General features: G+C 52.0%; 6 protein-coding genes across 6 annotated transcripts; 2 read left to right on the forward strand and 4 right to left on the reverse strand.

Moving 5' to 3' along the window:
- Nucleotides 1-339: 339 nt before the first annotated feature.
- DSM5745_00675 (PH domain protein) lies at nt 340-2,108 on the reverse strand (the record flags this gene model as incomplete). Its single annotated transcript, XM_026742691.1, has 4 exons — nt 340-1,563; nt 1,613-1,705; nt 1,776-1,901; nt 1,974-2,108. 4 exons carry the CDS (start codon nt 2,106-2,108, stop codon nt 340-342), a joined length of 1,578 nt encoding a protein of 525 aa, XP_026608536.1.
- Nucleotides 2,109-3,358: 1,250 nt separating this feature from the next.
- DSM5745_00676 (arrestin family protein) lies at nt 3,359-5,342 on the reverse strand (the record flags this gene model as incomplete). The annotated part of the gene is made up of 4 exons (XM_026742692.1): nt 3,359-4,627; nt 4,684-5,002; nt 5,065-5,208; nt 5,281-5,342. 4 exons carry the CDS (start codon nt 5,340-5,342, stop codon nt 3,359-3,361), a joined length of 1,794 nt encoding a protein of 597 aa, XP_026608537.1.
- A 5,829-nt stretch (nt 5,343-11,171) lies between these two features.
- DSM5745_00677 (putative telomere silencing protein Zds1) lies at nt 11,172-13,980 on the reverse strand (the record flags this gene model as incomplete). Its single annotated transcript, XM_026742693.1, has 3 exons — nt 11,172-11,387; nt 11,445-13,745; nt 13,975-13,980. The coding sequence occupies 3 exons, from the start codon at nt 13,978-13,980 to the stop codon at nt 11,172-11,174; spliced, it is 2,523 nt and encodes an 840-aa protein (XP_026608538.1).
- A 2,052-nt stretch (nt 13,981-16,032) lies between these two features.
- DSM5745_00678 (SYLF and SH3 domain-containing protein) lies at nt 16,033-17,462 on the reverse strand (the record flags this gene model as incomplete). Its single annotated transcript, XM_026742694.1, has 4 exons — nt 16,033-16,054; nt 16,113-17,176; nt 17,237-17,340; nt 17,420-17,462. 4 exons carry the CDS (start codon nt 17,460-17,462, stop codon nt 16,033-16,035), a joined length of 1,233 nt encoding a protein of 410 aa, XP_026608539.1.
- Nucleotides 17,463-17,734: 272 nt separating this feature from the next.
- On the forward strand, nt 17,735-23,116 carry gem1 (ERMES complex Ca(2+)-binding regulatory GTPase GEM1; the record flags this gene model as incomplete). Its single annotated transcript, XM_026742695.1, has 9 exons — nt 17,735-17,783; nt 18,226-20,096; nt 20,768-20,868; nt 21,027-21,169; nt 21,283-22,219; nt 22,275-22,560; nt 22,627-22,830; nt 22,883-22,958; nt 23,010-23,116. 9 exons carry the CDS (start codon nt 17,735-17,737, stop codon nt 23,114-23,116), a joined length of 3,774 nt encoding a protein of 1,257 aa, XP_026608540.1.
- Nucleotides 23,117-23,549: 433 nt separating this feature from the next.
- On the forward strand, nt 23,550-24,455 carry DSM5745_00680 (emp24/gp25L/p24 family protein; the record flags this gene model as incomplete). The annotated part of the gene is made up of 4 exons (XM_026742696.1): nt 23,550-23,753; nt 23,886-24,012; nt 24,077-24,377; nt 24,437-24,455. 4 exons carry the CDS (start codon nt 23,550-23,552, stop codon nt 24,453-24,455), a joined length of 651 nt encoding a protein of 216 aa, XP_026608541.1.
- Nucleotides 24,456-24,475: the final 20 nt, after the last annotated feature.

Raw genomic sequence — 24,475 nt, forward strand, 5'->3', positions numbered from 1 at the left:
TCATGTGGATGAGCTATATATGCACAGTGCTGTAAGGGTCTACTTCCGAATCAGCGTTCGATGGCGACGAACGGTCTAGATTTCTATTGCCTCTCAAAAGTAGGGCAATCAGCTAGCCGAGGCACAATCAGGTCGAATCAGATGACTATCCAAGTCGATTACATCTAAATACACTATAGCGGGGAGAAGTTAAGACCAGAAGGACAAGAGAACCAAATCCAATCAGGACCAAATGGAATAAAAAATCATATATAAACAAAATATGTCATAAAGAAAGATAGATTTGTGTTTTAGATCATGAGGCGTAGATGGATGGTTGGAACGATTTGATCTGGATTTCTAGGCGAAATCCTTTTCAGCCCCAGCTGCTGATGCCGGCCCAGTGCCAGCGCCAGTGGCGGTGGCCTCCGTCTTCTCGGCAACAGGCGAGGTTACCTTCTCACCTAAGCTGCCTGTCGTAGTGGTGGTGTTAGTGCGGCTCACGGCCGGTGGGCTGCCAGCGGAAGATTCCTTCTCGTATGCCGGGGGTTGAGCGGCACCGGGAGCGGTTGCGGATGCAGCGCCAGGGCTAGTCGGGGAGGTAGCGGACGACGGGCTAACAGCGGCGGCAGTAGCAGCGGTGGTGGTAGCGATGGGTGTGTTTGCGGCTTCCTTGAGGATGTTCACCCATTCCTTCGCGTCGGCTGCGGAGCTGGCCTTGAAAACGAACTCGGAGTTCGTGTGGAAGGCATTGCCGACGGCGTTGCTGGAGACGTCTTTGCCCTTGATGGTGAAGGTCTGCTTGACTTCGTCGATCGAGACAATATGGCTGTCTGGGAGGAATAGGGAGATTTCGGGGGCAGGGTCTCGGTTGAAGTCGTCGTTGTCCTTGAACTCGTGCAGGTATCGGGCAGGAGTAACGACATAGAAGAAGCTGCTGAAGCCCTTGAGCGCCATGCGTGACTTGCGCTGCAGGGTTCCTGAAATCAGCGGCTGCGTTGTGGGGTGGTCCTGGTTGGCAAAGGAGATGTTCGAGATTGACCTCGGCGGAGCGTCTGGGTCGACAAGCGCGGCCGCGTTCCTGGTCATAAAGTTCACCCATTCGAACTCGGCAGGGATTCTCTGCAGGTTGCCAAGAATATCGCTGTACATGGTCCTGTGGCGCTCGGACTGTCCCGTAATGAAGACGACCAGCTGTTCCATGGCAGCCTGGATGGTCTGCAGCACATGAGCTTCGAACTGCTGGAAGTTGTTCTGCACCGTGATAGTTTCCTGTCGGTTGTTGTTTTCTTCAATTACCTGCTTGTTCAGTCGGTGGGTAATGCCCCGACGAACAATGTAAGGATCATGCGAGGTGTTGAGCTTGTTCCCGGCAGCCGAGTCCAGCGCGGCCGTTTGCTGGGCAAGAAGGTCGATGTGTTTTTGAGTGATGTTACGAGCCTTCTCGACTGCCTTTGCGCCCTTCGAAGCGCCAGTTTGCAGTTCCTTCGCCTTGGCCTTGATCTCCTTGTGCAGTTTCTCCAACGTCGGAAGCACAGAGCTCTTGAGGTTCTTCTCTCCTTCGGCATACAGGTTGATCATTCCCTACATTTCGAGTTAGCGCCTGTTAGGCCAACACTTACAAACATCATACCTGGGTATTGGCGCGAATGTTCTCAAAGAACGACGAGACACCGCCTGCACTCTGAGAGAAATGGTGACCCTCCTTTAGCGGCTCGTTGACCGTCTACAAATCCTCCTAATCAGTATCCCAGAAGGACAAAGATGTACCATAAATCACTGACGGATCAGCAGACCTTCAGAACTTTCTCATAATCCTTCGACATCCCTCTCTGCACCTTGGCGGTAACAGAGACATAATCCTCTAGGTATCCGCACATGTGCTTCCAGGCGCGAAGTCGCTCGACAAGGAGGTTGGTGGTCTATTGACACTCATCGTTAGCCTTTAATTCAAGAGTCCAGAATCAAAAGCTGGTTCAAGTTGTAGCTCGTACCTCATTGCTATCGCCGCCAGGAATAGCCTCGTCATCGCTCACGGATGCCCGGCGTTCCGTGCCCGTGCTCACGGTCCGCATGGTGTTGGACCGCGTCGGGAGCCTGGCCTCCACCGGACTAGACGTAGCCGACATACTGGGAAATTATCGACGAAGCGTGGCTATCTCGAAGATGTTGATCGGAGCGATGGGTGCGATGGTAAGAATTGAGCCACAATCAATGCCTAGTAACAGATCGGTGGTGCCTGGGGAAAAGGGGGAAGCGCCGGAGCCACAGTAATCTAGCTAGCAGCTAAGCAGCTTGAGGTCTGGCCGGGTCAAGGCTTCTTATGATGGCACAGCCAAGTGGACAGGTGGGTCTCCGGCCCGGTAGGTAAAGTGAGGGGTGCAAAGGATGAATATAGCAAGTAAATCAACACCAAGAAGCTCAAGATCATAGAAGCTGTAAATTTATCTCGCCAGAAAAGTGCAAAGTTCAGCTTGAAGCCGCGGCGAGGGCATTTTAAGGAATTCTGTAAAGATGATGCAAACAGGGAGATTGTGATCAGGAGGGGCAGTTCACCGCCTTAGCCAGTGACGACATGATCGCCGTCTCTTTGCCAGATCTGGTGTTGATACAGCTGGGAACTCGGCATTGGCCAATGCCCCTTCTCCGGGGTCCATCAAGGTGTGGCTGTGTCATCTGATCGACGCTCTTTCGCTTCGGAAATCGAGTCGTCAGGTACGAGGCTCGGGATCGTTTGGTTCTGATACTCTTCGGCCCAGGAGATGTGGCTTCGCAAAGTGAACCGTGCGGAGATCTTCAGATCTGCTGAATATTGTCAATAATAACTACCAAGGGGTGTCTACTATCTAGACGAATAGGCCAACTAGGGAGAGTTGTATCGACAGTGACCCTGCAGCAGTCTCGGCCTGCAGTGCCCTACCACAAGCTACTAGTCCTCATCGTTATTACTTAGAAGCATATTGAGTTGAAATGTAAGGGGTCGTTATTATCTATGTCATCGCTTTTATTGTCATGATTCCATGTCTGTAGCCCAGTCCGTCTATATGAAACGCCAGTCGACCTTCCTTGGTCTCAGAGCATTCGTCTTCGCAGAGCGATGCTAGTATAAAACAAAGATGTATAGCCGCGGGGCTAGATTGTTCCGTGAAGAAATTAGGAGAGTCTATAATCATATGCAAACAGCGTCCTGCGCTGATAAAGTATGTCGTTCGAATAAAGATGTGAGGTGAAATCTCGGCTTCGGTTGAGACAGCGGTGTGATGGCTTCAATAACAGGCCGCGAAAGAGAAAAGGCGGCGGGTATATGTCGCTGAGGTACGTAGGATCGTGAAAAGTATTGTAGTCGTTCACCATTATGAGTCGAGGGAAAGAAAGTTGACTAGGCCCTGCCCCGTGCTTGATTCAGGCGGACCCTGCGCTCGTCATCGGCATGACTATGAGAGCGGGAGTGGAGAAAAGCAGGTCGGTGGAAGAAGTCCATGGGCGCGCTGAAATATGAGTCGGTTCCACGACCAGTGCCGGTACCTCGTATATGTGCTTGCTGCGGGGACTGAGGGGCTGACATGCTAACAGTTTCGGCCACCACAGCGTCGTAATCCGGCAAGCCGCTATCATGCGGACGGACAGACGAGCGCACAGCGGTGGTATAACTCGGAACGCGACTGAGAGTCTCCAGTTCCGCAGAGTGGGGGTGGAAGGGTGTTGCCATTCCAGAGGGAATGTGGTCATGGACATCTTCGTCCGAGGCTCTTCGCGAAAGGTCGGGGCTCCCGGGTGCGTGAGTGTTTGAGCCATGAGTGTTAGATCCCGAGGGCGGGCCGTGGTCTGAAGTGACTCCTTGATGATCGTGTTCTGACGGCGAGAGACGACTGGGGCCGCGCATATCAAGATTGATCAATCGGTGATGCAAGGCGGTAGCGGAGATATCGGTGTTGGCCATTGCATTCATGGACGCGAGGTTCTCGGTGGAGAGGTTGCGGCTGAGCGTACCGAAGGGTGTCCCCGGGCCACTTCCAGGACCGGGAGTGCGGTAACCGGAAGGATCGACTTCACTGTACAGCTGATCGAATTGGTGTTCTCCATACAAGGGAGGTGCTTGTTGAGCAAGATCATTGACTGCTCTTTGGGTCGTCTGAGGGCTGGTATCGACAAGGTTGTTGTTGTCGTCGATCGCAAGGTTTGGCGAGATAAATATCGAGACCGGGAGCGTCGCTCGTAACTCACTGATATGTCCATCAGGGTTGAGAAGCTGTACTCGGAACTTCAACTTGTGCCGCACTTTGATACCCCTTGTGTCCGTATCCTGCAGACATCTCGTCAAGGTCTTGGGCAAATCGAGCGTGCGCGAGAACTGGTATCCCTCTGCCGCCTCATCTATGATCTCTACACCGTTCTCCTCGTCTATTGTGTGTTCGTCGTTAATGATCGTGCGGTTGGTTTTGTAGGTGTTGCGGATCGCATCCGGGTCTTCGGGGTTAAGGGTGAGGTCGTGGGTTTCAACGAGTTGCGAGATGATTTGACCGATTCCGAGCCCCTTCAGGAGAGGGATCAGCTTAAAATCGACTCGGATACTTGTGCCGAAGATGACGGCTTTGGTAGGCGTGCTGATTGAGTACTCGATTTTGTTTGGCCAGATGTTCTCGACCGACTGCGGGTTATAATGTCAGCGCATGTGATCAACATACCGAGGATCATTCCACATACCATAGCGTGTGAAAGCTCCAGCGCGCTAGATTCCAGGGTGCGGATAATGCGGAGAGGCCTTCGGACGATGATGTCCTTCGCATACTTGCGGCCTATTTCAGCCTTGAAGCGGTAGGTGACGTAGGTGTCCGAAAGGCCCTCGACGCTCTCCGGCATGGAGCCTTCTAGGATGATGTCGAAAGGGTATTCATAGTTGCCCGCAGGGAGGATCTCCGTCTTGCTCTTGCCCGCGTCTCTGAATCTCCAGGTCTTCTCGTAGAATACGCGCTCCCTCCAATTTTTGCGCCCGCCGCCAGCCGAACTCGAGGGGAGATGCCAACTAGTGGAATCCATTGTCAGCAGGCCGATTGCCCGATTGCCCTGCCAAGAGGTGCCACTCACCAGACGCGCGAAATGCCAGTGAGATGCAGACGAATATGCTTGATAGAAATCGGCTCCGACACACAGAGGATGAGTTTCCCACTCAAATGGGCACTGGCAGACTCTTGTTCACCACCACGGAAGACAATGTAGTCCTCGTCGAGTCTGGCAGAGAGGGGTGGCCGGATTAGCAAGGTTCGGACAAAGGGCCGAGATCCCGGGACGGCAGAAACTCACCGGATATCAAAGTACTTTGCGTGACTTGCACTGCCGCCTCCGCTGAAGAAACTGAGCGCCATGGCGGACTCGAGGCAGCGACAAGGATAAGAGTATGAGCACCAGCAGGAAAGGTGCAGAGAAAGCGATGGCAATCGCAATCCAGGGGGGTGGGCCAGCTAAAATATAAAAACCAGGGCCCAGCGGGAAAAAGCGAAAAAAAGGAAAAAAAAGTATGACACAGATAGGGCACTCAGCACCGATCTTCGGGTCCCACTTGAATATGAACCAAGTGGGGAGGGTCCAAAACAGCCGTTTCCGTCACTCTGCGATGGGCCTTTTATCGGCGCGGGCTGTGGCGATTGGGATGGACTGAGAATGTTCGCTGGCGGGGCCGGGAATGATGCGATTCAGTTGACTAAGGTGGGACTGGGAGGTCAAAAAGATAACTGTTTTGCGGCGGAATCATCAGCCGATGTCCTGAAGATATAGACCGAGTGGTCAGACTGCGCAAAGCGCGGCGCTGAGTCTGACAGAAAGCGGCACAACGACGAACCTTGTCAAAGCAAAGCCTCAACCGGACAAGGGTGATAAGCAGGAACAAGGCGCTGGGCACGGAGACCAGAGTACTCGGCAACGGTCTTCCGAAGGGTATAGAACAACTCAAAACGGCTGTAAACAGGGACCAAATGCAAGATGGAACCGAAGAATGATCGAGGGCAGGGCAATATATTTATCTATCTGGATGATTGCGAATTATTTGGCGATTATCTTAGTCCTGGATATTATTTTCCCGGCCATGGATCGTCCGGCTTTATCTTCCACGTTCTCGTGCGCCTAGTCTAGATCGGCTGGCCCTACCGTCCTACGGGAACACCGCTGCCAGCCTAGCTTATCACGATGGCTTGATGTCGCTGCGCAGCCTGCGCTGTCATGAGACTGCGCCATATATCTCATCATCCCTGGCGCCTGAATCAGCCTGGTCTCAGCTCGGGAACATCGTCTGTTTGATCTACCGAGGGGTGCACTGTACCTAGCACTATATGTAAACACATAGTTGGTGACCGCATAAATGATAAGGGCAGTGGCAAGCTGTCAGGCAACATTGTGTGCATATGCAGAGCGGATAATTGCTGTGCGACCCCCAGACTGTACGTATCTGGAGGTTACACCAGCCCCAGTTTAAACTTTCCGCTTGACCTTGGTCTTAAGACACGACTGTATCCAAATATAATACTCTTTCTAGAACCACGGTCCAGCTTCCGGGGCAGGTACAACTGGCACATGTCTACACTCCATGCCGCGTCTGCAGAATTGCCTGATGATCGTCTGGCGTGGCATGATCGCCATGCTCGAAAGTACCACACCTCCATGAAACAACACATCCGTACAGCTGATGCATGGCCAAGATGATCAACCGGAGAATGGGATATTATTCAAATGGTTAAAGCTAAGCTCATCTCTGCAAACCCACGGTGGGGGCGCGTAGATCATTCGGTGCTCGGTGAACCTACCTGACTGACTCCTGACCCCTCGAAGTCCTAGACTCGTCATCGCTTCGATCTCCACCCAGTATACATGCATGCACTGATCTTCCAGATATCGATCTATGCAGCAGCGAAGGGGAAAATCGACTCTTTGAGCCTGATGAAACTGCCATCAAGCCGAGCGCCTGAGCCGAGGCACTGAGATGACAGGGATATCGAGACAGCTGAAGGCCTGGACCTGCATTTGCAGGGATCTGAGCTTATCCCCATGAACTATGAGGACTAGGAGACCAGGGCCAGGATTGTTTTTCCGGCGGTGGTGCGGTTGATCGACGCCATATCAATCCGCTCTGGAGTAGAGTTACGCAATGACTCCTGTATCACATTCACAGAGCACTGCTGCTCCTGGCAACGAAGGGTCAAGACTCGAGCTAGATTATGATCGCACCGCTAGCTCACTAGCTAGCAATATCAAATTGTTAGCACGATCTCAATTTCCGATCATTATCGTCCCCTTGTGGCCATATCTATATGATCGGAATCTTTCGGAACGTAACATGTGATCCGGAGCCATTTCACATTTCCGGCACCGCAGCCCACCGCAAGGACCGTCGCATACGGCATCAAACGCTCGGAAAATTCCAATTTAGGAGCTACGGTGTATCAACTATCAAACAAAACAATTGACTGGATAGGTAACCATGACGCTTGAGCCAACTTCCGGAGCGCTGTCAACCAGCGCCGCATCCACAAGCGGATTCTCCATGCTGATATCTGACGCAAAGCATGATATCATGACCGATATCTAACAAATAACAAGCCAGCAATGAATCCTATTGTCTATAGAACCAGCTAAATATAGAGCGCTTCAGTGAACCGCGCAATCGATGAGCTCAACCAAGATGTCAGTGTCAACCGCCCGTCCAGAACAAGGCTCGGTTCTTTACCAAGGTTCATGCTGCAGGGTCAACCAGCCTCAAGCGGTCCAATCACCGGGTAAACCCGCCATGCGAGTGGGTCACAGGAAGGGACTTCGACACTTCACTGCGTGGCTGGGTGGAGCTGTCATGGCGCGATTACATTTGCGATAGCCAAGTTGTTGGACCTTCCTACGTTAAGGAGGGTGGCCAACCGAGCACATTTCGCTCTTTGCTGAGTATGAATGTATGACAGCTTCAGCCTATGAGATAGTCATGAGGTTGCGATATCAAAGCTCAACGTCAAAACCTGCAGCCTGTCCCACTTTCATGGGACAGTCGTACGCAAGACGAACCGGGCCTAGATCGCCTCCGGAGCACGGATTGCCGACCGCGCTCGGCATGCCGAACCTTGACTCAACTCTTACTCACCAGTCACCACCAACTTTACTCACCGTCGCAAGAAAATATCTGCAGGCCAGGCACGGTGTCCCATCCCGAACCCGCCCGACCTGGGAATTTCGAGACTCGTGCCTTGAGCCAGCGATCCCGTTGGATGATGCGGAAAAAATTGGTTTCAGGTTTCAGCCCAGCCCACGAGTCACGGCTCCCGAATATGATGCGATTTCGCGATAAGGAGAGCCGCGTTGGCATGCAAGAAAAAGAGTGGATAGGCATAGGTACCCGCGCTTATCGGTTTCCTGCGGCGGATTCTACCGTGGTCCCACTTGGCGTTCAGGTTTTTCTACGGTGTAGTATACCCGCCGGGTCCTCACCTCCTTATCCCTGACCGTCAGACCTTGATCAGGATTTTTGATGTTGGGCAGGGGCTGGAGGCAAAACCGTATCCGGTTAACCGTCACCGGCAGCCAGAAAGGGCGGGAGGTTGGAATTGGATTTTGGCGCTCGGGTTCATTTCGGGTTCCTGAATCAGAACCTGGCAGAGATGCAGATCGTGGTTTTTAGTAGGTCTTCTGCTGAAGTCTGGAACGACAGTCCACTTTTCTCGGGCATTTCGTCCCTTATCGACTTATCGCTACTATCAGCTCTTGGGCACAGATCCCTATCGGCATCAGTATCAGTCAGACTGTCAGTCTATCAGATCGGGCTTCCCGAGTCTCGGCATACATAATTTGTACTCTGTCAAGGCCTCAAGGGCTGAAAATGGCGTGCCAGCCCTCAGCTGCATTCTTACTCGTTAACATACAAGCGTACAGTGCAGAACCTTTGCCGATGTATGCGAGCCAAACTCGGAGATGGCCCGATCTCAAGAGACCGAATCTCGGGCCAGCCCGATTGCCTGAGTATAGGGCTCAGGAGTCGGCATCGAGGATTGAACTGACCGGGCCATCTCTTTCCTTCATATCTCTTATTGAGAACTTGTATCATCGTGAGGATGGATAACCTTCGCTTGTTGGGCTACCCGGGTTCTGTGTAACTATGATGGCGTTACAAGTTGCGAAAATATATATCTGTCCCGAACTTTCACACACGGGTCGTCGTTGACGCATCGCTTACATTAGCCACTAACCAAACAAGTCCCTTTCAATCTATAGTCTATCTCAATCTATAGTTGTGTTTATAGATTGAGGATGGGAAAAAGTCAGGACTAGGGCTGTAATATGGACGAGCAGATAGACCGAGAAGATAATTCCGTACAACCTTCGTCTCCAACGCAGCCAACCAGCAAAACAATGCTCACTTCAAATATGCCAAAGGAAGAGCTTGCTATAATACATATTAAGTCCAGATTTGGTTATTGGAAGAAAGACCAGCAATCTATACCTCATTACCTCTCGATAGCTATGTATGTGCATCCCGCCGCCCCCAGTTCAACGGGAGCTCGACCCGTCACCCCAGACAGCCCTACGGAGTATGGAGATGGGCCCGACCAAATCAAGTCTCCGCAAGACCGAAGCTAAGCCAAGTCAAACGCCTAGACAAGCTTAACAACGACCGAAATCCCATATTAGGAAGCATAGCACAAGGCCCACCAAGCACCCATCTCGCCAGCAAGATCAGGTGCTACCCGCCCCCGGCTACTCGGTGTTTTTCCAAGCATATCTTCACGTATATACATACGTGGCCGGTTCATCTCGCCTTCTCAATGTCCGAAACCTAACCCCTCATTTCGCGACACTCCTTCAGAAAATCCACCCGAGCAACAACCAAAGGAATATCCCCGCGCAGATCACAATCCCCGCAACCTTCAGCACAGCAACCGTATCGCCCTGGCGCGCCATCCGCGTAAGCCGGCTCGCGCTTCCTTTGAGATTCGTGGAGAGGGAGGAGAAGACTTGGTTCTAGTATTCGAGCTTGCGGTTAGTATAGTGTGCTCGATGTAAAACAGTCGAGAACCGAAGGTAGGTATGCAGCGCACCGAGTGGTCGAGTGTATCCTGGTCCCGAGCATTATCGTAGATATCGATTGTGACGTTCTTGAGGGCGGAGACTTTGCCGGAGAGGGAGTTTAGTAGGTCGTTGTTTTGTCTATCGGGATGAAGACAGTTAGCTGAACTGGAGCATAACGTTTCCCTAACTAGCGAGCGCAAGTTTATCTGAGAGGATTGGGTTCGAGGTCATACTGTTCACGTTCGTAGGCGTCCGCCATTTTTGAGCTTCGGTGACGATGGTGTCACCTGGTTATGCGAGAAGGGGTAGCCGGGTGTAAGTATATCTAGAATAGATTTCGAGGCGATTTCGAAGTAGACGAGTTCTTATGTGCGTTGGGTCAAATCAGAGAGCCGGTGCAGAAAAGGAGCGATATGTTCAGGAGTTCTGTTCGCCGTCCGGGGTTGGCGATCTACCCCAAGCCGATGACGAATTGACGATACCTAAATCGCCAACCACGTGATGGCACAGCCACACTTCCACGATCAACGCTGAGATGACAGCAGGGTTGGGAATCATATGTTGTATGAATGATATGATGTTGCGACGAGGAAAATTTTAGTATATTCCCCGTACTCATGTTGTGTCAATACAAGTATCCACGCAGCAGGGAATCAAGAAGATAATTACTGTAATTCAGTGATCCTGTCTACTATTATACAGCCTCCTATAATGGCCAACATCAAGAAACCGCCGTATCTCAGGTGTGCTACCTGAAGAAGTAAAGACAGCGCTGAGCGAAAGTTGCAAACATGCTTCAACTGGCAGTCCATGGCGTAATAACAATGTTTGAAAGCGCAAATGAAAACGAGAGAATGAAACCAATGAATAGAACCCCAGACGCTATGCGAACAAATCAAACCAAAGTAACGGGTCATGTCGTGCGCTGCCTTCTGTTATAAAATACTGGACAAGCGCTATATAGTCACAGAATAGAGTATAGGCACCAGGCAGCCCATTCCGTGTTGATGTTACCCCACGCAAGAAGAGCATAGCCAATCAGCTATAAAGGCAAGGAGATGTGAGTATGGACGGATTCATGGAAGAAGAAGGAAGCAGCGCGAAGGGTATTTGCGAGCCGTGGAAACGATATTAGTAAACAGAATGATGACAAATTGTCACCACATATCATCATCCTCATCGTCGTCCAGCTGCACATCATCTCCAAACGACATATGCCCATATTGATTGTGTCCCGGGCCGTATGCATTACTGTTGTCGTAGGTCTGATGTTTGTTGGTTTGTGGTCGCTGCTGATGGTTATGTTGTCCCTCGCTGTAATCGTACATTTGGGGATCATCGTATGAGCTGTCATCGTAGTGTTGATCCTGGGACTGTATACAGTTAGACGTTGAAGGGTAAGTATTTGCAAGGTAAGGTGTAAGGCGTACCTCTTGGTACCTCTGGTACTGTGAGTACTCATCTGATTGACCCCGGCTCTTTTGCTGACGTTGTGACGGTGAAGACTGCATCATCATGTGCGGATGCATTTGCTGGACTTTTGCGAGGTATGAATACATAAAGTTGCTGAGAAGGACCTGAGAATATAGAGCACGCCGAGGGTTTGCAAGCTTGATATGAGCCATTCTGTAGATGGCTCGCTCTTCCAGTATCGAAAATCTAGTCCAGGGATAATCGACATCCGGCTGAAGTATGCGGACAGGAGGATCTGGAGACAACGTTCTTGAGAGGCTCTTCTTGTGGTGATGTTCAGTATTCTTCTTCCTGCCACCGCCGAAGATCGAAGAGAACAAGCCCGACTCTTTCTCCTTTTTCGTTTCAGCTGACGATCTTCGAACATTGTCTTTCTTGCGTTCCTCTTCGAGTTTCGCATCGTGCCGATCAAAGACAGCGCTCTCACGCCGTTGGTTGCTTTCGGTGGAAACTGGAGGAACATTTGTGGTATCATGCACTTTGTCGGCGATCTTTGTCTTAGTCTTTTTGGAATCTCCGTCTTTTTTCTTCTCCTTGTCTTTATCCTCAGATCCCAGAAACCAATGCCAGCTCGATTTGCGACCACCTTCGGAATCCTTTTTATCCTTGGATTTTTTGGATTCGGATTTCCGGTCTTCTGGCAAAGTTGGAATGAAGGAAAGATTATCTGTCCGCGTGGTGTTGCCCGGTAGTGCCTGAGGATTACTAGCGAATTCACTCAATGTCGACGCGGATTCTTTGGGATGTGATGAGTGAGTGCGAGAAACTGGGGGACGTTTGTCATGTTTGGGAGGGTCATGGCTCGAGACACGAATCGGGATGTTGCTCTTCTGTGAACTTTGTGGTAGAGTCGCATGAATCTGAACCTCGGGCGGAGGAGTTTCAACAAGCTCTGGAACCTTCTGGTCCTGTATCGGACGGATAGATTGTTCGTTCGAATCGGTGCGGGAGTTCCACTGGCGAGGTTGGTGGGAGGCGTTCACGCGATTTCCAGAGTCTGTCAACGGCTGTCCTGTAGATCCTTCTTTTGCAGGTTGTGAGTCTTCCAATAGCGAGTCAAATGCAGCGCCCGCGTCCAAGCCCTGAGACTTAGCCAAGGCTTGGGAGCGCGTAGCGCTAGGTGTTGGGTCAGTTGACACTCGAGTCAAGCCTAATGTCGGTTCCTTGCTAGACGGGCCAACAAGCGAGTCCACCGCATCGTTCGATTCGGAGGCCCGACCGGTTCTTCTCGCGTAGGATGGCCGTTCACCCTTTCTTAAGCTACCTGCTTTCCGATATTGAGTCCTCGTGGATCGTCTGAGACTGTGACCTGGCGGCGCGGGGGGTAGAATCGGCCGATCATCCTCGGGCGAGATGTTGAGTGCCTGAACGGTTTCCAATAGAGAGGCGGCACTCGGAGATTTTGGCGTCGACTCGCCCACTATATGCTCAATTTCTTGCAGATTCGGGAGCTGAGGGTCTCGACTCTGGGACCGCTTCCGCTCCAGCCGCTCCGCACCGTCTGTGTACCCTTGTCCGTTGTCAATTTGCTTGGATAGCATAGATCGTTTCCGAGTAAGCGAGCTGTTCGAATTCTGACGTTCAGGGCTCAACGACGAAAATTCGCCTGACCTGCGCTTTATGTGTTCCGATTTGCTCTCAAGAAATGATTTGAACTCCTTCGGAGCCAGCTCCGGGTGTAGGCGGGCAGGAACCCAAAATAATCGCGAAGTATCGTTTTCATCGGCTGATGGTGAGGGCGCTATTGATGGAACAGGAAAGTTGAAACTCGGTAGGTCAGGATCGCCAGTAGCAGTAACGTCCATTGACATCCGCCGGATGGCAGCAAGGTTGTTGAGTTCCTGTGCCACCGCTGCCGGGTCGGATTCATAATCGATGTCGTTCAGGGGAAAGGACGTAGTTGCAGTGTCCGCAGCTCCTGGAGACGTCGGGCCTTCATCCGATGATTTCGTCCGGGCCTTTGAAGCCGAGTGGCCATTGGGCAGCCGGGGATTACCACCATCAGAATCATCTGGAACCCGCAATGACTGTGGGGACGTTGGTTCGCCTGCCCTGTTCTGAGGAACAATCGATATGGCTTCGCTCAACGGAGAAGAGATGTAACTGAGACGTCGAGATTCCCGCTTATCGTAATCGTCCTCGTACATGTGCCCGATGGCCTCCGTGACATGGTGGCTTGGATCGCTAATCGACAGCTGAGGCACATGGCCTCGTCGGGCCGCAAATCCACTGCCGGCCTCCGGAGGGCTCACTGAAGCCTATGATGCAAACGCGACAAATATTAGAACAGCTCCTTAGTAAGAGAATGAAACACAAAGGCATAAATCTCGCCGGCCCCCCTTGACTGAGGGGTAAATTTTCCTGGGCTTTGGCAAGGCGGGAAGACCAGAGACAAGTTTTGAGACAGGCATGGTAACTCAGAGAGACAACGACAGGAACGATGGGATCCCCGACAGAAGAGGGACAGAAACACGAAGTATGACATACCTGCATGGGACCAGATTATCCGGTGGTTCGACAATATAAACCAGAAATCGACGTAGACCAGGAGGCGACGGGATTACCGCCTGGTGGAAAGGAAGTCAAAGTACCACCACGGCCGAGAAGCAGCAAAGGTTGTTGGCGGTCATGGACACATAGACGCGGGGGTTAACCATTCGGCGAGGTGATTGCGAGGAACGAGTGGACGGGGACGGCTGATCACCCGGCGACCGATGAGTGTGGTGTAAGTTATGAGAGCAAAAAAGTAGTAGAGATACGGCGACAGAAGCGAAGGCGAAGATGACGAACAAGAGAATATGGCGGGAAAACAAATGACGGAGGAGGGTCGAGCAAAGTCGGCAAGGGAAAGAGTCGATGGTGGTTGCTGCCGGTGGAAGCAAAGAGCGGACGAAGAGATGCGGCCGGAAATAACAAGAAGGTCCAGGTTGGGGCGCTGTGGTTGGCCAGTCGGTCCCAGCGGAGACGAGCTCTCTCTTTTATTCTGTAACGGCCAGGTGTTTATTCGTTTCGATGAGCCAGGAGTAAAGCTGCGACACTGAAATATATGGAGTAAGGATCCAGTGATGCAAGGCCGATATTCTGGAGTCGAGGGAGCGATCGACAGAATCTCCATCGTCCATCGTTCATGCTACGGAGTACAGGGCACTACTCCAGCTACTACTCTCCGCGTGCTCGCTCCAAACCACCCACCCACTTCCCTGTCCACAACATCAGACTTTGCTCATCACGGCAGCACAAGCCAGATTCCAGCAATAAGCAACCAGATGGAACTTCTACTTTTTTCCCCTCGTCTTACGAACACAGGGATCGTCACCATCCTCTCCACGTATTGAGGCTTAGATTGTCTGCCAAGGGTCTTCCAGGACAAGGACACTGGGAGGATGAGGTCATGACGCGGTTCAAGACCAGGGACTCGGCGGCTGAATATCGATGCGGTTTCAGATTATATACACCAGAACAGGGTGTCAATTTCCATTGTTGGAGGACCTCTGTTGACCCTTATCCAACTCGGTCATACTACACAACCTATATCAAGACAGAGAACTTCAGTGCTCAGCACTTTGGATATACCAGCTGACTCGAGCCTGTTCCGTTATGACTCTTGGCTCCTAGTAGTTGGTGTCCTCATCCATTCCCATTCCACGCGAGCCTGGGATAAACGAGTTGATGGACCATGAACTCATACTCCGCAGAGGCCAACTCAACCCAGCCCAGTTCATAGGAATGGAATGCCACCATTTTTGTGCTTTTTATCGCGTGGCTATCAAAGGCCCAACCTCCCCATCTGCTAGTGGCTTATCGGAGCATTTCTTGTTCTCGTGCCCCTTGATTCGTGACCTTCATTGGCGCGGACCTGCGGAAACCCTCAGGTTGAAGGGTTATCACCTGGGATAACTTTAAGGGCTTTTCCAAGTTCGGAGCTCAGCCCGAAGCCATATTTCATCTGCCAGTGGTGCTGCAGGTCTAGCCTGGGTGCCTGATTGTTGTGTTCGTGTACTTTTTTCCGAAGAATGCGCGGCTGTATAAACATCTTGCAGAGTCCCTCTGCTTTGCGCAATGAACAGACCTCGGGCAGCTAGCTTCAATCTCACCCCCACCTTGCAGAGGACGGGTCCTAGCCTCGACAGACGCAATGATACACATGTAGATGACGCTTGTTTGCATTTTGACGTCTATTTCTTCAGAGACAAACAGAAGCATGGAAGCCTTTGTGTTGGACAGTAACGATAACGACAAGATTGATAAAGAGTTGCTAGTAAGACGGACAATAAGTGACGAGGAGGGAGATTTGAACTCGATATTGCCAAATGCGCCGAATTCTCTTTCATCCGAACGTGCTGGTAAAGCCACCCTCAAACTCCGATGCTTACGCGAGAGCTGAAAAGAGAATATCGGGCCAAATGAAAGAAAATGCCCAAGGATTCCAAACACAACTGAAACGCACTCGACTCGGTATAAATAGATATGGCCAAAGAAAAGGTATAAACGAGAAAGGGGTCGAGGTCATGAATTTCGTTGCACATAAACCAATGCCCCGGACTCTTAAGCTGCGTCAACGTAGTTACTAATGCCATAAAGTTAGCAAGCAGTTCATCCCTCTATAAGCATCAGAGGTATCTTACGCTGGGAAGATGCCGACTCGGTCACCGATGCGCCCTGTCCACCAGTCCTCTTTCTTCTCGGTGCGCTTCACAATTGTGATGATCTCCCCCTTCTTGAAGCCCAAGTCACCGTCCTGATCCGCATCGAACGTGTATAGCGCAATAGCCTGGTCCTCGCGTAGTGGGGCGGCCTGCCCAGTGCGCTGCCCAAAAACGGGCTTGGGTGCTGTAGGACGACTAGGTTTACGGTCGGAGTACACGTAGTCATCGTCGTAGGTGTTGCTCCGAGGGCGATTGTAGGTATCAAACGTGTCGTTGCGGCTGCTGAAGCGACCGGTGGACGAGCGGCTTAGGCCTCCAGTGGGCCGGTCATATACATCATCAGCCCATGTGGTCGCACGGCGCGGTCGATCACGGTATTCGTATTCATCTGAAGGCCCATTGTACCCGGTGCGATCACGCCTGACCCCCTCACCATATGCGTCCCCTCGGCGGCCCTCCCAGACCACGTCGTCATGACGATCGTCATAAACGGGGATATCGTTGTACATGGAGTCACCATTTGCGCGCACGCCGTAAAAAGCGCGGGAGTTCAACACGCGCATGAGTGGCTCCGCGGCGGGCGGAGGTGGGATTGTACCACTGAGAAGCTGGCGAGCAGACACTCGGCTGTTGTAGAGCTTCTCATTGGCGTCCCTACGTTCGACGAGCATGCTTCCTTCTAAACTGACACCAGCAAAGAGACCCTTGGTCTTGGAGTATGAAAAGACAGCCGCCACACCCTTCGTGCTAGCAGCACCAGCAGCTTCTGCGTTTCGACCAACCGGTCCAGCGGCGATTGAGACGTTACCTCCCAGCGTTAGCGTTCCAGCTTGAGAGAATGTGCGAACAGCGGCGGCATCGTTCAGAATGAAGACGAAATCGGTCAATTCAAACCCAATTTGACCTCCGAATCCCGCGCCTGCGGTTGCGATCGCGGATGGCGCGGACCATGATCCATCGCCCAGTCGAGCGACGACGACCCCGGAACCAAATCGCCCAGAACCTAAGAAGCCTGCCTTTAGGACGGTCAAGATAGCGAGACCCTTGAGACCAGACAGTCAGCCATAATTCCGCTATGGGTTCCACGAGTATCCTTGTTGTACCTTAGCGCCAGCTAATACCTCGGGCGGGATAACTTTGTCCGGACCAAATGCTTGTCGTGGATCAACAAACGATGCGAGAATCTTGCCAGCCTTCTTGCATTCGCCTATCGAGGGAGTGAGATCAGCACGTTGTCGCCTGCGGGTAACTGCGGGGAAGCCTGGCCGGAGACAGCAAAGACTTACTCGACATAGACGAAGGCAGAGGGTTGTGGATTCCGAGAGGCATCTTGGGCACGCTCGTCGGATGCTTGAGGGAGGGCTTTTCGAGAGAGGTGAAGATGGCTGGGGAGAGAAGTTGAACGTTGTCGTAATATATTCGACGAGACCTTCGTCAAATGGGAGGGTCCGGAAGTGGAGCTAGCGATGGGCTGGGCTGAGCCGCTATCTTCCCCGATCACTTAGTCCTGCGCTTCAGAATCCAAGGTGATATACTCGGTAGTCTTCAGTTAACTAGTATATAGGGACAGCGAATAGCGCGCTGTATAAGAGATGGTCAACATGGCTCTTGTACGAGGCGGAGTCGCCCAGGTTGTGGCTGAGTCGTTCGGTATGTAGTACTGACTACCTCGCTTTACATCATCCTTGGACAGCGCCATGTGGTAGAGATGATTTCTCTAGGACTTGCTCCATGCTCAAGAAACTAGATTAGTGATATATATCCCGATCTCTACTAGGGGACCGTGTTGGTCTGGCCATACTGTTGGGAAAAGGTTGTTGATATTGGAAGCCTGAGGCTGAAATAATCGCATAGCCACGGAACCGCGGCCGATCGCCCAAGCTTCCGCCGGGGCAGTCCCTCAACTGTGACATACCAGCCTTTCGGCCTCCTGGCGGTGTGAACTGTTCTCCAAATCCACCAGCAATGATTTGAGAGGGGCCTCGGGCCTTTTTCCCTTCAAAGTGCCTATATTGTTGCTGAGATGGCTACAGGTTAGAGTGCCCCTCGATAGGCCGCCCCCAAAAGAGCGGAAAAAACTGACGTCTTCTAGTCCGGATTTGTGTTTGCGGGGATGAGGGAACCGGAAAATCCAGCCTCATCACCTCCCTCGTGAAGGGTGTCTTCGTGACAAACAAGATCCAACCCATTCTACCCCAGATCACCATTCCCCCTACGATAGGGACCCCGGAGAATGTCACGACAACGACGGTGGTTGATACCTCTGCCGTGCCGCAGGAAAGGAGCAACTTGGCTAGGGAGATTCGGAAGTCAAATGTGATACTGCTTGTCTACTCAGACCACTACAGCTATGAGAGGGTGGCTCTCTTCTGGCTACCGTACTTCCGCTCTCTCGGCGTGAATGTACCGGTCGTGCTCTGTGCCAACAAGTCCGATCTCGCTGCTGATCACACCGAGACCCAAGTCATCGAGGACGAGATGTTGCCGTTGATGTCGGAGTTCAAGGAGATTGATTCGTGCATTCGGACTAGCGCCCGCGAGCATCGTAATGTCAACGAGGCCTTTTTTCTCTGCCAGAAAGCGGTTACACACCCCATTGCGCCTCTGTTCGATGCAAAGGAGTCAGCCCTGAAACCGGCGGCTGTCGCGGCGCTACAGCGCATCTTCTACCTCAGCGATAAAGACCGCGACGGCTATTTATCAGATAAGGAGATAAAAGATTTTCAGATGAGGTGTTTTGAGAAACCGCTGAGCGGCGAGGACTTGGTACACATCAAAGAGACGATACAGAAAACGCACCCCGACTCTGTGACGCCGTCCGGGATAGATTGCCGAGGATTCATCCACTTAAACAAGATGTATGCCGAGAAAGGACGTCACGAAACGGTCTGGATCATACTCCGCGCATTTCAATACACCGATAGCCTTTCCTTGCAGGAGAGCTATCTTCACCCAAGGTTCGAAGTGCCCCCTTTTGCATCTGCGGAACTCTCGCCTGAAGGCTATCGGTTTTTTGTCAATCTCTTCCTTCTCTCAGACAAAGACAACGATGGCGGGCTGAACGATGCCGAATTAGCATCATTGTTTGCACCGACCCCGGGGTTGCCTTCCTCTTGGGCTGACGGCTCGTTCCCTTCCTGCACTGTCCGAAATGAAGCCGGTCACGTCACTCTTCAGGGATGGCTGGCACAGTGGAGTATGACAACCTTCACCTCTCCCAAGACAACGTTAGAATATCTAGCGTACCTGGGATTCGAGTCTTCAGATCGAAGCAACCCCTCCACAACCGCGGCTCTCAAGGTGACACGTCCTCGAAAGCGAAGGAAGCGCCCTGGGCGCGTGGGCCGCAATGTGGTCCTCGGTCACATAGTTGGAGCTCCAGGGTCAGGCAAATCTGCCCTGCTTGATGCTTTCCTGTCACGCGGGTTTAGTACCACCTACCATCCGACAATCCAACCGCGCACCGCGGTCAACACTGTTGAGCTTCCGGGTGGTAAACAATGCTACTTGATCATGGACGAGCTTGGAGAGCTAGAGCCTGCTATTCTCGAGAATCAAGCCAAGCTACTTGATCAGTGCGATGTGATTGTATACACCTATGATTCGTCAGACCCCGATTCGTTTGCATATATTCCCTCGCTCAGGGCGAAATACCCACATCTGGAGGAGCTTCCGAGTGTCTACATCGCACTCAAGGCCGATCTAGACCGCACAACCCAGCGCGCGGAACATCAACCCCACGAGTACACGGCTCTCTTGAACATGTCTGGGCCACCACTCCACGTGAGCGTCACCTGGAATTCAATCCAGGAAGTGTTTGTTCATATTGCGGAAGCCGCCATGGAGCCGAGCACGGCATTTCCGCGAAGCGAAGAAGACGTCGAGGGCAAGTGGATGTCGTGGGGAATAGCCCTAGGAGCGGTGGTTTGTGCCGGAGCAGCAGCAGTAATGATCTGGCGACGAGTAAGTGGTAGTGGAGTCTAACACCGGGCGAGGGCTTGAATGTTAGTTTAATGACGGAGTTCGATACCCGGAGAATTATTCCTTACGTTGCTTTGGATAGATTTGTTTCCAATACGCGGGCATTGTATATGAATCATACGCAGTGCTGAGCTGCAAGCAATCTGTTTATATAGAATGGCCATCAAGCTCACGTCAACCTCAAACAGCCATTAAATTGAGATAGAAGAAGATAGAAAATATAAACAAAGGTGTATAAGCCTCGCCTGCTGACGGCCTGTCATGTCGGTGTACTCCATAGGCGCCTCGGTAGCTCGCCCCACGCCCAAGTTCCACCAACCAGCCACACCAAAGTTCCCCGGAATTCCACCGGTCGTTGGCTTGGATCTCGATAGCACGCTCCTCTCCGGTAACCGGTTCCTGTCGTCCCGATCTCCTCTCGCTCCTCGCCTCCTCTCCCGCAGCTGTTCTGTCTTCTTCTGTTGCCCATCGGTATCGCACCTAGCATCAGCGCTTTCAATCCTTTTCTAGGCTCACTCTGAGCCTCTCGCGTGCCGTTTCGCGAACAGTCGGCGAACTCGTCAGGCCCGGCCGCCGCCCGTCCTCCGGTCGCCAGCGGACGCTGTCGCATTTGCTCAATCCGTCGAGAACGAGCTCTCCTCGCTCAAAGATAGTGGGATCTCGAAAAGGCTTGTTCCTTGGCAAATACGGCCAGTTTAGATAGTTCGGTCTATTTACTCTACGCGAACTGGGACGCCTATCACGCCACAATGTTGTAAGTACCTAGTGACCAGGAATGCTTATCTTGCAGACCCTTGATCCGTGTCGCGAACCGTCAGCGCTACGGTACAGCATGTGCTCGTTGGACTGGCCGCTTTTATCGCGAATTCCCTGCAACTCTCAGCTAGCTGTCTGCTGACGCAGTGCTTATAGCGTCCTCCCCCCACCTCCCCCTCGCTATACGGTCCCAGTTGCATATGCAGCTGGGGCATCGAATGGCATGGCAGTCCCTATCGTGGAGACAAACAACATAATCAGCCACCCGGAGAAAGGCTGTCCGCTTCAAGTCGGAGAAGGTACGTTTGGACTTGCGATAGACCGAAGGTTTAGGTCTGCGGTGACCGTTTGCAATCATGAATTCGCCCGAGTCTCCGATGCTGTTGCTTACTTATCCTTGGTACCTGTATAGGAACATATCAGCTCCAAGACGACCTGCATCTAGCTACCCCTCCCCCGCATCCCTCTGAAGCGCCGATCATAAACCCGAACCCACTCGCAACCGTCCCTATCCCTCCCACCTCCGGCGTCAAGCTGTCGTTAGTTAGCCTTGGACCTCGAAACAAGACTACTTTTCCATCGAAGGTGAAAGTTACCGCAAGACCTTTTGGAGATGGAAATAGTGCTTTGGCGGCCCCTCCTGTCAAGGACCCCTCGAAAAAGCGGAAACCGAAAAACAACATCATCAAGAGCAGCTCATCATTTGTATCACGGGTGATTATCCACGAGGCTACGACGAAGCGTTTGAACGACCGCGATCCGGAAGGGCTTTTTGCATTTGCGAACATCAATCGCGCGTTTCAATGGCTAGATCTCAGTTCGAAGCATAAAGACGAGCCACTGTCCAAGATCCTCTTTACCAAGGCCCACATGATAAGCCACGATGTCAATGAAGCAACCAAAAGCGCGGCACATATTGATGTCATCATGGGATCGTCGGCCGGAGACATTTTCTGGTATGAGCCCATATCGCAAAAGTATGCGCGAATCAACAAAAATGGGATCATCAACAACTCCCCGGTCACACATACCAAATGGATCCCGGGCTCAGAAGGTCTGTTCATAGCAGCGCATGAGAATGGACAGCTGGTGGTGTACGATAAGGAAAAAGACGACGCTCTTTTTACACCGGAACTCCCCGAACAGTCAACAGAATCTGTCAAACCATCGAGTTGGTCCCTGCAAGTGTTGAAGTCGGTCAACTCCAAAAATCAAAAAACAAATCCAGTTGCAGTCTGGAGGTTGGCTAACCAGAAGATTACACAATTTGCCTTTTCCCCGGACCACAAGCATCTTGCTGTAGTGCTGGAAGATGGAACGTTGCGTCTGATGGATTATCTCCACGAAGAGTACGTCACCCAGCATCTATGCTAATGCGTTCTACGAGGCTAACTGGACGCTTAGAGTCTTGGATGTCTTCCGAAGCTACTACGGCGGGTTTACTTGCGTTTGCTGGTCACCGGATGGAAAGTATATTGTTACTGGTGGGCAAGATGACTTGGTAACTATTTGGTCCTTACCGGAGCGCAAGATCGTTGCACGGTGTCAAGGCCATGATTCGTGGGTCTCTGCCGTCGCATTCGACCCATGGCGATGTGATGAGCGGACATACAGGATTGGCAGTGTGGGTGATGATTGCAACCTATTGCTCTGGGACTTCAGCGTGGGTATGCTGCACCGACCGAAAGTGGTATGTCTTCAAAGTCTGCAATATTTAGAGGGCAACTCAGTCATCTAACCTCACTGGATGCTGTAGCATCACCAAGCTAGCGCACGCCATCGAACAAGCTTGATTGCGTCGAGCTCACAACAACTTAGCCGTCATAGAGCCGACAGTTCAGGAAACCGAATGAGGTCGGATTCTCAACGGACTGCTGCTGACAGCGAAACCGCACCCGATCAACCTGTCCAACACCCGGTTGAATCTAGGGCACGCACGGCTCTGTTGCCACCAATCTTAGTCTGTCTCCGCCTTTGATGGTTGTTGCGCAAATCAACTGACGTTTTTATAGTCCAAAGCTGTGGGTGAAGACCCTATCTGTTGGCTAGGTTTCCAGGAGGATACAATGATGACATCCTCGCTAGAAGGTACGTTAGTTTATTGACTTGACGCTACGGTTGCTAATAAGGGACATGAAGGCCACATTCGCACCTGGGACCGTCCTCGAGAAAACATTGGTGACAACTATGGCGATCAGAAGTCGTCCGAGGCAGGCAAACCCACCTCGTCCACGGGATCATTGTGATAGCTGATACCCAGCCTATCAGTGACATACTGTAATTATGTACATACTTGTTTCAATCATACCCATTTCGAGCCTCTAGAGCTGCGTGGAAACATAGTATCATAGGTCATGCTGATTCTGTTCCCTTTGTTGACGAGTTCCAGTCCGAAAGCCGAAATATGGCATAACTAGCAATCTACATACTCGTAAAGCCGCCCAGCAAGAAGAACAATAAGATAATGAGCAAACTAATCACGATTCTCTCCATTGACTTGCACAATGTCAGTGGAGTTGATGTATATGCGACTCGGAATAATATTGTGCCGGCCCCCAGGACGCGGCGTGGCATCAATTATCGGACCGCCGCAATGTGTACGGAGTCTACGGACAGCTTTCAATCGGACTCAGCTATCTTAGACCCGTCGGCCAACCTACCACCAATTCCCACTCCACAATGGGGTCCTCTCGACTGACGATGAGGTCGGCCCTCGGGCTTCTCTTCCTCCTTTTCGTGCAAATCTCCTCCGCGCTCAAGTTCGATATCGTTGCTGGGAAGGGCGAGCGATGTATCCGCAACTTTGTCCTCAAAGACCAGCTTGTCGTCGTGACGGCCATTGTGAGCGGCGAGAAGGGCGATGGGCAAATGGTCAACATGCATGTACGTGAGATGTCAACAATGGCGATGAACAATTGGATCCGGCGGACCGGATGCGGACCTCGTCCTCGATAGATTTATGGACCGCACCACGGTTTCTAGAGCAGCGATGCTGACGCGGTCATTTCTCAACAGATCAAGGATTCAATGGGTAACGACCACGGTAGGCCGAAGGACATTGTTGGCGAGACTCGCCAGGCATTCACGTCTGCTGGCGACACCACCTTCGACGTTTGCTTCGAGAACGTGCTTGTTTCCCGCCGTACGTTCACCATCCGGCTCTCGAACCTCCAGGTCCTCCCCCGTGCTAATTTTCGTCAATCTAGGTGGCGTCTCTAACCCCCACCGATCAATCGAGCTGGACGTCGACATCGGTGCCGATGCTCGTGACTGGTCAAGCATCCAGGCCCAGGAGAAGCTCAAGCCTATCGAGACAGACCTCCGCCGCATCGAAGAGATCGTTGCTGAAGTTGTTAGTGAGATGGAATACCTCCGCGCCCGTGAGCAGAAGCTTCGGGACACCAACGAGAGCACGAATGAACGTGTTAAGTGGTTCGCTTTCGGCACCATGGGCATGCTGGTTGGGCTTGGTGTCTGGCAGGTTATCTACCTGCGGGCTTACTTCCGGTATGTTCTTCGGTTGGGATCTTACCACTTACTCGTTACTGATTGCTTCTTTGCTTTAGTTCCAAACATCTCATTTAGTCTTTCTTCAGCGTCCTGCA

Source organism: Aspergillus mulundensis, assembly GCF_003369625.1.
Source record: "Aspergillus mulundensis strain DSM 5745 chromosome Unknown scaffold_0, whole genome shotgun sequence".
In the NCBI taxonomy this organism is placed as follows: Eukaryota; Fungi; Ascomycota; class Eurotiomycetes; order Eurotiales; family Aspergillaceae; genus Aspergillus; species Aspergillus mulundensis.